Source organism: Diceros bicornis, chromosome 31, assembly GCF_020826845.1.
Source record: "Diceros bicornis minor isolate mBicDic1 chromosome 31, mDicBic1.mat.cur, whole genome shotgun sequence".
Taxonomy (NCBI): Eukaryota; Metazoa; Chordata; class Mammalia; order Perissodactyla; family Rhinocerotidae; genus Diceros; species Diceros bicornis.
Genome location: NC_080770.1, coordinates 21,490,708 through 21,504,240, shown reverse-complemented (window position 1 = coordinate 21,504,240; position 13,533 = coordinate 21,490,708). Strand labels below are relative to the sequence as shown.

Sequence of the window (13,533 nt, the reverse complement as noted above, 5' to 3'; positions counted from 1 at the left end):
ATACACATAATATTGAATGAAAGAGTTCGGACATGAAAGGATAAAAACTGAATGATTTCACTTCTATATAGTTTTTAAAAAATATACAGAATCGTTTATGATATTAGACAACAATTTGTGTTAAGGCCCACGGACAGTCGCTGCAATGCTCATTGTGTTCTGTTTTTTGGTCAGGGTTTGGATGCAGCGATGTTTTAATTTTCAAAAATTCCCCTTCCTTAAAAAGAACATAACTTTAGATGGATTTCTAAAAATAAATACTATTCACTATCAGATTGTATACAGCTGCAGGATTTCATCATTAATTTTTAAATCTCTAGCAACTTCTTTTATATAGCACATTTTCAAGATATTCTTTTAAAATTAATAAAGCATACAACATTCATAGAATATTTTATTCAATGAGTATCTTTTATGTTACCAAAAAGTGCTACCTTGTTTATAGAACAGAGATGTTGTTAGCAACCCACAGGTCCTACTTTTCTTGTTTCCTGACCAACCTACAAAAACAGAAACCAGTTTAAGAGGCAAAGCATGTATTTGGGAGCAAAGAATTGCAGCTCAGGGAGCACAGATTCAGGTAGAAACTCAAATAGTGTCCCACTAGAAAGTAAAATTCAGGGACTTTTAAAGGCAAAAAAGGAAAGTTGTATTACAAAGAATTTCAGTTGGAGGTGGGGCCAGAAGCTAGTCTTGGCTAAACATTGATTGACTACTGATTTTATCTTCAGAAGGTCCAAAATCATCAATCTTTGTGAACAAGTTGTTCATTCTTCTGCTGAAATCTCAAACAATTGCTTGTAAAATAATTGCTGTTGTGGCCCAATCCAAAGGTTTAGCTCTGTCCAGGTTCAAGACAGCAGGCAATTTCTTAAGAAAGGTAGCTTTGACTCCATGTTCAAATGGCTCCAGTAAAGTCAATTTTGACCCTGAAAGAGAAAGACTTAGTGAAGCTGGTTCTCCTTGGTAACATTATCACGCCCTGAACTTATTTGATATGGCTCATGCTTCAGGGCCAGACAACTGTCTTTTGGAAGAAGTTTATAAGTAGGCAGTTGCTTATGTAATATTGCTTATGCTTATGTTTAGGGGCACCAATGACACCAGGAAAGCCATGTACATACGGATGTTTTTTCTCACTTGTTGTCTCTGATGTCTTAATTCTACCATAAGTGATTTCCTCCCGTAAAGAAAGCCATTCTATTAAAACACAAACTCTTGGGGAAATAATTTAAACTGTCCAATTTTCAGCAAGATAGTGTTACCTGTGTTCAGGCTTTAATGGGGAGTGGGAGTTAGACTACATGATCAGGAGGGACTGCCATGTTTATGAAGATTTAAGTTTGGATCCTGCTTAAACAGTGTGTATCCTGAGGAATTTGACATCCCTGGAGATAGAGACACACCTGAGGGAAAATGAGTATGGAAACGAATCAGAAGAAGGTGACCAAGTAAGACTCCTCCTCCTCCAAATCTGTACCAGAGAAGTAGAGAATGGTAGTAAAGCTCTTAGGTACCACAAATATATCATTTTCTTGAGTTTACCTGGTGGAAAATTACTAGTAATTACCTAGGTGGTTTGAGATTCACATCAACAATATCTCCCACAGGAGTTCATTAGAATTTTAGTGTTGGGATCTTCACACAAAGAATAGCAATACATTATGAAAAGGCATTCAAGTTTGTGACTAAAATCAGTTTACAAAAAATTAAAAAGATATTAATTTAAATGAAGTTTGCCTGAAGAGTATTCCAGCTTTCTTAAAAGTAGGGAGAAACTCCTTAACAACAAACAAAACAAACAAGTAAACAAAAATAACTGACAAACAATGTTTCTGTTTACTCCAGGTGATGTTTCAGAAGAAATGCAAAACCACAAGAGATATTAGAATGTATAGTGCATGCCTTGCATATCTTATTTTTATCGTTGTCTGTTTACACACATTTTTCATTTATGTATTTGTGGCAATTAAATTAACTGTATTAATACTGAAGATGTACAGCTAATGTGCACGATTATTGTACAGTTTTTGGAGCATTGACTGTAGGCATTTAAAGAACACACAGCAACCTCTGCTTGTGCAGCAATGATTCACACACGTGATAAAATATTACTCAATAAATGAGCAACACAGAGACCATCCCCCTAAGCGGCCAGGTTGCACAATGTCAAGGGACATTAATTCCTTTATTTTCTATTTGATGCCTGGGATGGTGCATCGCTTTAGCTTCACACCAAATTAATACCGTGCAAGTGCCCAGCTGATATGAGTAAAACAGAGCAGCTCCCAGTGTAGCAACTCTTCCTGTTTGCTCCCTTCTGCCCTCAGTCACTGTTGGGATCCTGCCTTGGTGTAGAAGCTGGACTTGAATGGTCTCTCAGAAATATAGGAGTCTATAGGTCGTTCATTTTGTGAATTTTCAAATGTCACTTTAACATAAACTCACCATAACATTCCATTAGAGTACTTGAGAGAATTATCTTTTCAGTCAAATTTGTTTCATTGCCCTATATTCAGGAATCTAGTCTGAGCAATTTCTATGGATTCAATGAAACAGTGTCCATGGACCTATAGAAGTTTTTATCACTGCTCGTTTTCAATTTCCGTATAACATTATAAGGTTATTAGAGGAAGGTCAGGACATATGTGATAATATACAAAATATATGATAATATGTTGTGATAATTAGACAATGCAAAATATCTGATAAAAATGCCAAATTGCCTTTATTTAAAATCAAACCTCTTTCCTCTTTGTTTTTTGTGAGGAAGATTAGCACTGAGCTAACATCTGTTGCCAATCCTCCTCTTTTTCCTGAGGAATACTGGCCCTGGGCTAACATGCATGCCCATCTTCCTCTACTTTATATGGGATGCTGTCGCAGCATGGCTTGACAAGCAGTGTGTCGGTGCGCGCCCGGGATCTGAACCTCGGCCCGCAGAAGCAGAGTGCGCGCACTTAACCACTACACCACCAGACCGGCCCAGAATCTCTTTCCTCTTAAAGATCATTTCTTAGAATTTATTTTAAAGAAAATTTTGGCTATGGTAAATTATGTGTGGAAAATTTTACTCATATCGGAGTTTATATGATACAAATAATTGTATATAGGCCAAGTGGCCATTAACAGAGTATAGATTGAATCAATTAATATACATTCATAGAAAGGAATATTACATCTATTCATAATACTTATTTACATATTTAAAGTGTGTGTACTCTGACATCTTTGTAGTTTAAAAATTAATTGTCCCTAGGCAGTGTGATTATCACTAGTTTTTTCTGTCTTTACAAAAATTATTATTTGTAAATGTGTTTAATGAGAGAGTGTTTGTGTATGTTTATCTGTGTAAGTGTGTGAGTGTGAGTGGGAGTGTATTCATTTTATAAATTATGGAAATTAAAGAAAATGCCTATAGGAACTGGTGAACTGGAAATAAGGATTCTCTTTGACTACATTCATTTACTATGGGTATTTAGGTACAATATGGGGCAGAAAGGTGGATAGTAATAACAGGGAAAATTTTTAAAAAGGTCTGTATTTTTCTCAATCACCCAGCCTGTATGAAATATCAGATGATAAACCACATTATTATCTCTGTCACTTATTCCTCAGAGAACAAGTACTCAATACCCAGGGACCAGACACAGAGATAAATAATCCAGGGCAGTCAGGAGACAATTGCTGAACCCCCCCGCAGACAGAACTGCATGCAACAAAGCAGTCAGCAGTTCTGGGTCAGGTACTAATATTTTTTGTGGTTTCTCTCATTTATATTTTAGATTTCTTTAGTCCTTTTATCCTTTTTCGACTGAAAGTATGTAATAAAACCAAAGGAAGATATAAAGTATAATATAACTTTTATATAAATTATTTCAATTGATCTATTTATTTATTTTTAAAACATTTATATGTAGATAGCAGGGCTTACAATAATTTGCAATCATGGATTATGGAGTTGATTAGACATTTTTTATTGTTTTAAATTTCTTACCTGCACTTTTATTACTTTAAAATATTTTTATTTTTAAGGAAAATATTTGCTTAAAGATGTATATACAGGGACACATATTTTAATGAGTTTAGACCAAGTTTTTGGAGACCTACACATTGATCACTAGATCTTTTCACTAGATCACTAGTTCTATTTCTGTCCTTCATCTGCCTTCAAATCAGCTTTTCTTATATTCTCGCAGAACAGAGGAGGTCACGGATCACATTACATATAACATAATTGGTTTGGGTAAATCTAACAGTGGGACATAGAATTCACTTAGCCTCCCAAAGACCACCAATTCGTGTAAACCAAATCAGACAGATTTCAGAGTAACTCAAGAGAAATAGGGAACAAAGAAAACAATAAAACATTATTACAGTTTTTAGAGTTGGGATGGGGCACAGTTCATACTCTCTGATATGGTGGGACTGTGGACACATGAGGACTTTATCACATGTCTTACACATCTAACCTGCTGGTGAAAAGATCATGTGGATTCTAGTCAATTAGGACAGAGGGACTCACACAATAACCACACTCCCTTGCTTGCCTCTCTGTCATCTGTGCTACCGGCATCTCTACAATTAGGTCCCAAAGATTCTTCATAACCCTCCCTGAGCCACAGCAGCTGTCAGAGGCAGCCTGCTTAGCCCTGGCATATTCCTGTGTGTGCACTCTAGTGCATCACTCGTAGAAACCCTTCTCTAGCAACCCCCACCCTCCCTGCTCCAGAGGGTCTTGGATCGCAGATTATCTCTATCCCTTGTTAATTGAGGCTGGATAGAATCTAAGGGGTTAATGGGGAAGTGGGGATGTGTAATATCCAGGAAGCTGCCATAACTCTGCTGCTCCACAATTTTGGGTGATGAGGGAAAAACAAAGAAATATTTCATTACCTGCATCTATCACTTAACTGTGCTTCTCTATTCCAGGATATCAAATTTCTAGAACATTGAAAACAAAAAATACCATGTAATAAGATGTGAGTTACCTAGGCCAACAAATTGTAAGAACTATTGCCACAAGTCTGAGGAGTTCAAGTTCTTAATCTATAAGCTAGAAGTAGCAGAAATCATCATAAATACTACATAGGTTGGTGTAGAAATTACATGTTTAATTTGGATGAAAGTGTCCTACAAACTCTCTACAGTGCTGTACAAAGGTAAAGGTTATTATTCTTATCATTTTATCAATTTATATGTAATTGTATGTTTCCAGGACATCTGTTTACCTAAAGCAGACTTACCATTGTCTATCTTTCTAATTACTGAAAAAGAGAAAGAACTGGCAGTTTAATTGTTAAGATAGTAAGATGATGCTACCCTCCACTTCCATTTCCTTCTGTCACAACCAGGGATTTCCAGAGCCGAGTGATGGCTGTTGAGAACTGCACTGTGTTCACTGACTTCATGCTCCTGGGACTTTCTGACAGACAGGAGGTGCAGCAGGGGCTCTTTGTGCTCTTTCTGCTGGTTTATGGCCTCACTGTGATTGCCAATCTGGGGATGATCCTGCTGATCAAGATGGAGCCCAGACTCCACACGCCCATGTATTATTTCCTGAGCAATCTGTCATTCTGTGATGTTGGCTACTCTTCTACTGTCACTCCCAAGATGCTGACTGATTTCTTATCTGAGCAAAAGAGAATTCCATTTAATTTATGTGCCATTCAGCAGTATTTTTCTGGGGCCTTTGCAAATATGGAATGTCTCATGTTGGCTGTCATGGCGTATGACCGTTATGTAGCCATTTGCAATCCACTTCTTTATACAATTGCCATGTCCAGGAGAGTCTGTACCCAGCTGGTAGCCATTGTCTACATTGAAGGTTTGGTTGATTCAGTAATCCACACTTGTTGCACATTTCAATTGTCATTCTGTAATTCCAATATCCTCAATCACTTTTTCTGTGACATCCCACCCTTACTAGCCCTGTCCACCTCAGACACAACCATCAATGAGATAGTGTTGCTTGCTTTTGGTAGCTGTGTTCTGGGCTGCAGCATCATCACTGTCCTCCTGTCCTACAGCTACATCATAACCACCATCCTTAGAATGAACTCAGCTGAGGGAAGACGCAGAGCCTTCTCTACATGCACCTCCCACTTAACCACGGTGGCTATATTTCACGGCACACTCCTGTTCACTTATTTGCGACCCAGTTCGAGTTACTCTATGGACACGGACAAAATGGCTTCTGTTTTCTACACAGTCATCATCCCTATGTTAAACCCACTGATCTACAGCTTAAGGAATAATGATGTGAAAAGTGCCCTGAAAAAAGCAATCGGCACTAAATTATCTTCTGAGTGAAATTGTGTTTTCACCAAAAAATATTTTTAAAGATTCTGAGAGCTCAAATTCAGATACTTTGACATAGTTTCCTGTAGTCTCACCAATATACCTTTTAGATATTTTTTATTCATTATCATTGTGCCTAAATTGAGTGTAGAGAGCCTTTATTATTGATCTCATCCTTGTCTCCAAGCTAAGGGAAAGTAGTAACAGAATAATTTTGCTATTTTGCAAAGAGGGTCTTTTTATACCTCCCTTCTCTACTCATAGGTATGTCCCAGTGAGGTATCACGGGCAGGGCAACCCTTTCCCCCTTGTCAATTCAACTTACCCTTCTAAAATTCCAAGGTTCCAATATTTTTTTAAACCAATGGTTTAATAAACTTGCTTAGTCAAAGTAAGTATTAGTGGATTACATTCGGTTTATTTGTTTCTTTCCTTTGTACTAGTATCACCTTATAAATATTCCATCATACCACTTAGAAGTTTATAAATAGTAAATCAATAACTAAGAATAAATAAAAAACTCCTGTCCGCCCTCAAAGTTTCATAAATGCAAATCCCTTGTCTGTCCTGTTCTCCAATATTTCGACTTTTCAATTTACAATACTCAACTATAGGATGCCATTGAAAAACACCTATTGACTCAATTAATGAGTGTACCCTGCAAAATTTAATCATCATCCTTCCCTTCCCTTCTTAGTCTTTCTACATCACATTTTTCTCAGACATCCACCAATGACTGATGGCAAATATCATTGTACAAATACAACGTGATCAATAAGTGTGTCTAGTGAGTTTTATATCTTGACTCCTTCTTTCATCCTTGCCACTGAATCTTTAAACATAAGTATGACATAGGAAAGGTAGGTTTGGTTATATGTCTAACACGGAGAACAGACAGATACCTTGTGGGGATACGCTGTGTAACTGTATTTTTTAGAAACAGAGTAGTAATAATGTTCAATAATCCAATAAGTGGGAAGTCTGGTGTTAAAGCAAGAGGTAGAAATTTTTAACCTCCCTGGATATATCTCTTTCTAAAAACATACTATGAACCAGCTAACAATGCAACTCTAAATCACAGTGGTGTTTAACATGTCGTTTTTTCTTTCTATACACAGGTTATTCTTGTGCAAAATAGGGCCTTCACCTAGATTAGCTCTAAGGTCCTTTCCAGCTGATACAACCTGTCTCAATAAAATATGAATCTACAGTTGTGTAGATTCCCAGCCCCCAGTACTGGAAAGGTTTTGAAAAAGAAAAAAAGATGAGCCACTTCTTCTTAATACAAAATAATTGTATTTCACCTCTAGGCTGTCTTAATCTGAAATAGTGCTGACAATGAAGCCAGCTAGATAGCACGAATTTCAGAAGACTAAATAGTTAAATATGCCCCTTTTTAGTGACCTGTTACTTGAATTCAGAAATTCATAGACACTTCAAGGAAGTGCATATCCAACTTTATTGGTGCTCAGGGAAATGAAAGTAAGTACCTAAATGTAGTATTATGACTCAACTACAGATTGGCTAAAAGGAAAACAATGTTAATATCACATATTGGTGAGAAGGTGGAACAGCTGTTGCTCTTGCACATTTGGAATAGAAATGAGAATTGGCATTTTGCTTTGTAAACCTCTATGAAAGGATCTACTAAATATAGACATATAAATGTTCTTGACTTCAAAATTCTATTCCTATATTTGTATCCCAGGGAAATGAGTTAATCTGTCTACCCAAAGATGTGTACAATTATCTTCACCATCGCCTTATTTACAATAGCATAAGACTGAAAACTCAAATTTTTATCAACACAGTAGATGAAGAGTTGCCAAATTTTTCCTTAAAGTGTTAAGTAGTGAATATTTTAGAGTTTTCAGGCTATAAACTCTTTTTCATAATCACTCAGGATTTTTCTTGTATCACATACACACAAAAAAATTGACCATATATAAATAAAATGGTGTGTCCCAAGACCAATAAAACTTTATGCACCCTAGTTTGCTGATCACTGTTTTAAATTAGATAAATAACTTTATGGCAACTTTGTACTTTGGAAAACTACACAGCAATGGGATGAATGAACAATCTCCACGTGTGACGACATGGAGAAATCTAACAAATATAATGTGGAGTAAAATGAGCAAGACAAAAAAGCATAAAACTGTATGATTGTACTCCTATATACCTCAAAAACATGAAAACTAACCTATCATATTGGACGTCAATTTGTGATGGGTGTGGGAATGGTTTCTAAGATGCTAGCAATATTTTTGGGGGCCTGGTTGGGTGAGGGGATCTTTTCATCTCTGAAAATTTAGTTGCAGTATACTTTCTTAAATGAAAGTTTTCCGCATGTATAATACTCTAACCAGATTTCCCCAAAACAGAGTATATCCACTATCAGGTGGTAAGCAATGACATGATTTATTTATTTTTTTAAATTTAGCAGTTCCCTGTACATGATAAGTGTTCATAATATAATTGTGAAATTAATACAGTGCACAATTTCATTGACTACCTCAGTATAAAATTAATCTTCGTGTTACTAAAAGTGCTGCCTTACTTGCATAACAACAATATCTCATCTACCCACAGGGCCTTCTAGTCTTTCCTCCAGCAGCAGGGAAACAGCATGTTTTGGTTCCAACATCTTGAAATAAAATCTGTGTTACAATAATGTTTCAGGGGCAGACAACAATTTTCCGAAGAATGTGATCTTCTAGGTAGGCACATGCCTGCATAGTATTGTTTTAGTGTCACCCAGAAACCCTTAGATATAAATTTTTCTCACTCGCTTGTATCTGATGTATAAAATTTCTCCTAAAGATTTTTTTCAATTATTTAAGAACTCCATTCTTAGTGAAACGGATCCATTTGAGAGTTAAATTAAGTTATCCAATTTCTAATAATAATGTACCTTCACAAACTCAGGTTTACTGCATTGGGAGGGGTAGATTGAAGGGAATTTAGTCTACATGGTCTGGAAGAGCAGCCCTGTGTAAGAAGCTAAAGCTACATCCTGGTTGAACAAAACGTAACCTGAGGGATTTTGATGTCCCTGAAGACAGGAAAGCAACTGGGGGGAAAATTAATTTGAAAGGACTCAGAAGAAAGCACCAAGGAAAATTCTACCTCCTCAAAATATGTACCAGAGAAGTAAACAGTGACAGCAAACATCTTGGATAACACAAATGCCTCGTCTTTTGAGTTTAAATGGTATATAACTATTAACAATTAGTTATACGGCTTGAGCTCTGCATCAACAATATCTCCCACAGGAGTATATTTGGTATCTTAGTAGTGGGGACATCACATAAAGAATCACAATGAAATATGTAAAGGCATTAAAAATTATGACTAAGAATCATTTTCCAAATTTAAAAGTGTATTAACTTTACTGATTTTAGCCTGATGAGTGTTCTAGCTTTATAGAAAGCAAGAGAGGAAAAGAACAACAAACTAACAAAAGAAGCAAACAGATACAACCAACCAAAAGAAGAAATCCTGTGTCCCTGCTAACTCCCGGGGAGGTTTTGAATAAACAGAAAAGAACCTGGAGTGTTCTAGACCATGAACTAGTACATCCCTACACATCTTACTTTCTCCTCCCTCAAGCTTCGCATTTACTGGCTTAGTGGCAAATAAATTAACTGCAGTAGGACTCAGAAATACAGCTGATGTGCATGATTATTACACATTATATTGAAGTATCCATCAACTGTAGACATTCAATGAATGCATAGCAATCTGTTCTTTGAAGCAGACTGTCTTGACTCATCTGTTATGAATATCACTCAGGACGTGGCCAATACAGAGAGTGTCCCTGAGGGTTGCCATGTTGCACAATTTCAGGGGCAACAAATTTTTTTTTTTTTCTGTTTACTCCCTGGAATTGTGCAATGCGGCCACCCTCCACGTCATTTTCTTTTCACACAAATGTTAATAATGTTCAACTGTTCAGTTGTAATAAATAAAACTCAGTATTAGTCATTTTCTGTTTAAGTAGACTTTTCTCCAGTTAAAAAAAGATATGTAATAGTTTCATAAGAAAGATGTGAACTCAGAATAGGATTTTATGATGATACTGTGCTTTATGCAGGTTTACAAATTTTAAAAGCAATTACTATGCATTAAATTATGGCCATAAGTGATGTCTGATTTTAATTCAAGAAGCTCCTTTCTTGTATAGTAAGAAGCACTAATATAACTTCTTACTGATTTTTTCTGCTACATTTTAGCAAAAATTTGTCTTTTTCATTTGCACATATAAACATACACACATACATGGAGCAATATATATGTATTGTTCCATAAGTACATGTGTGTGTGTGCTTGTGTATATTTGTGTGCATGCATGTGTGTGTGTGTGTGTATGTATGATATAGGATTGGCTATAAACATTACTCCTGCCAACTATTAAGCAGAACTGAAGGAATACTGTAACAGTTGTATAGATAAACAGCATACCAAAACTAATACAACCCAATCTTCTTCCACCTCAGTTCAACGTGTGTCCATGCATACAGAAAACCACATTCACACAAATGAACATAGGGTATGTGCATATGTACACATAAATGCATTTTGTTCCTGGTGAGTAAATGACGTTGCTTACTGACATTATTTTTCTTCTAATACCAAATGAGGCTGGCAGCTTCAGAGATTTAAGTCCCAAATGCTACCTGGTAAAATCAAATGCCATCTGTATACTTTTCAGCCACCAGTAGCAAGTACAGAAAGACCTGCTCATCTCAGGTAGGTTCCTGAGTCTCCAAATTTAAGAAATATAGAGGAAATTTTTGAGATTTTTGAAAAAAAATGAGAAATTTGTAAATGAGTGATTTTACACCTGCTTACACAGCTTAATAAACTCAGCAATCTGTTGTCAAAAATTTGTATTTTCTTCTCAGAACTGAATTTACTGAAATTATTAGCATCCACTAAATAGCATTTTAATGATTTTAATTTAAACTACGTTCACAGGAGAACATTTTATCACTGGGGCAGTATGTACACGAATTTAACTTTTTTTGTTTCATTTCAGAAATAATTTAGTTACCCCATTACAAATAGCGACAAGCAAACTCCACTCCATGTGAACGGCATGCCATATTTACTTAACTCTAAAAAGAAAAATCAGCGACCAACATTCCTATTCTCATACATCAACAGAGACATATACACATGCAAACACACGACACATACATAAATATACACATACACAAGGAAGAGAAGCCCATGTATCTCAGAAGCATTTATTGTCACTCATCCTGTTTACATTTTTTTATTTAAAATTCCTTTTAAAAACCAAAGAGATGCAAATGTATGTGTTACATTCTGTTGTTTTCATTTCTTTTTAGCACTTTTCTTTGACTGGTCAAGAGACTCATCTTTTGGCACCAGACAACTCCACAAATAGGTAATGAGTATCATGACAAATCAATAAAACATTTCTAGAGACAAGGTTTAATGCTTATTTCATGTCTCAACAAAAACTAAAGAAAACTTAGACCAGGAACAGCAACATAATGATTTTCATCATTATTACTTAATGATACTCATTGTTTCTAGAACTAGCAAATTCTTTTAAGCCAATCATATTTTTTGAGGAACATAACAATGGTAATCATTTTTTTGTGTCCACGTGACTATTTTCAGGCTTAGAAAATGCTTAGTCCTGCATCTTACAGCTTGGTCCCTCTAACATTGCTGTCTCTTCCATATTATTCTGATTGTAGAATGAGATATCAATCCATCTAAATCTACTGCCAGGGATAAGAAAGTTAAAGTCCGGAGAAATAAAACTTGTAGAAAATCACATACATCGTGAATGATGTGTAGATCAGATAAAATTTTTCCAATGTCTATCTCTTTATTTTTTACCCTTATCAAACATATAGCAATGCCTCTTTAATGACTGGGTACATGACTGGGTAATTTTCTGAGTATTAAGACAATTACAGAAGGAAATTGTGTTCTGACTTTCAAGTATTTTGTGGATGTGCAGAAAAGGTAAAATGAATCTATCATTTCTTTAACCCTTTTCTCATAAATTTAGGTGAGAACAAAGAGGAATGGTTAGAGAAAATTGCTCCTCCTTGAATGGATTCATTTTCTTGGGAATTTCCAATAACCCTGGGATGAAAGTGATCCTGTTCACCATGTTTCTGGTTGTTTATCTCATTAACCTTTTGGGAAATCTTGGAATGATCATTTTAATTAGAATGGATTTCCAATTGCACACACCAGTGTACTTTTTCCTCAGCCATCTCTCTCTCTGTGACCTTTGTTATTCCTCAGCAATTGGGCCCAAGATGCTGGTGGATTTATTTGCCAAAAATAAATCAATCTCCTTCTATGGCTGTGCTCTGCAATTCTTCGTCTCCTGTACCTTTGCAGATTCTGAGTGCGTATTGTTGGCCGTGATGGCCTTTGACAGGTACAAGGCCATTAGCAACCCCTTGCTCTACACGGTCATGTCCAGCAGAGTGTGCTCCCTGCTCACGGCTGGGGTTTATCTGGGGGGAATGGCAGATGCCTTGATACACAAGACATTAACATTCCGCTTATGTTTCTGTGGGTCAAATGAGATTAATCATTTCTTCTGTGATTTACCGCCACTTTTCCTCCTTTCCTGCTCTGATACACAAGTCAATCAGTTAGTATTATTCACCATTTTTGGCTTCATTGAACTGAGCACGATTTCCGGGGTTCTTATCTCTTACTGTTATATTATCTTATCAGTCTTGAAGATCCACTCTGCTGAGGGCAGGGTCAAAGCTTTCTCCACCTGCACCTCCCACTTAACTGCTGTGGCAATTTTCCAGGGAACTATGCTCTTCATGTATTTCAGGCCGAGTTCTTCCTACTCGCTAGATCAAGACAAAATGACCTCATTGTTTTACACCCTGGTGATTCCCATGTTAAACCCTCTGATTTATAGCCTACGGATCAAGGATGTGAAAGAGGCCCTAGAAAAATTAAAAAATAAAAGATGGTTTTAAATATTTATGTTATGTGTATGCACACACACTCACACACATTTAATGATCGTGCTCATAAAATTATATGATACATGAGAAACATAATTTTCTCACATTTTAAAATAAATGAATATCTGTACTAAAGCACGGCCATAAGAAAATAAGGCAGCTCCCCAAACCTATCATTATTCACTATGTTCTTGAAGTTATTTATGATGTATCTTCTTGTAGAAAACTTTCCTGACTCCTCTAA

At 36.2% G+C, this 13,533-nt stretch overlaps 2 protein-coding genes across 2 annotated transcripts; both read left to right on the top strand.

Moving 5' to 3' along the window:
* The first annotated feature begins 5,373 nt into the window (after positions 1-5,373).
* Positions 5,374-6,312, top strand: LOC131395442 (olfactory receptor 5AP2-like). Its single transcript, XM_058527315.1, has one exon. The coding sequence runs from the start codon at positions 5,374-5,376 to the stop codon at positions 6,310-6,312; it is 939 nt and encodes a 312-aa protein (XP_058383298.1).
* A 6,059-nt stretch (positions 6,313-12,371) lies between these two features.
* On the top strand, positions 12,372-13,301 carry LOC131395805 (olfactory receptor 5W2-like). The gene has a single exon (XM_058527626.1). The coding sequence runs from the start codon at positions 12,372-12,374 to the stop codon at positions 13,299-13,301; it is 930 nt and encodes a 309-aa protein (XP_058383609.1).
* Positions 13,302-13,533: the final 232 nt, after the last annotated feature.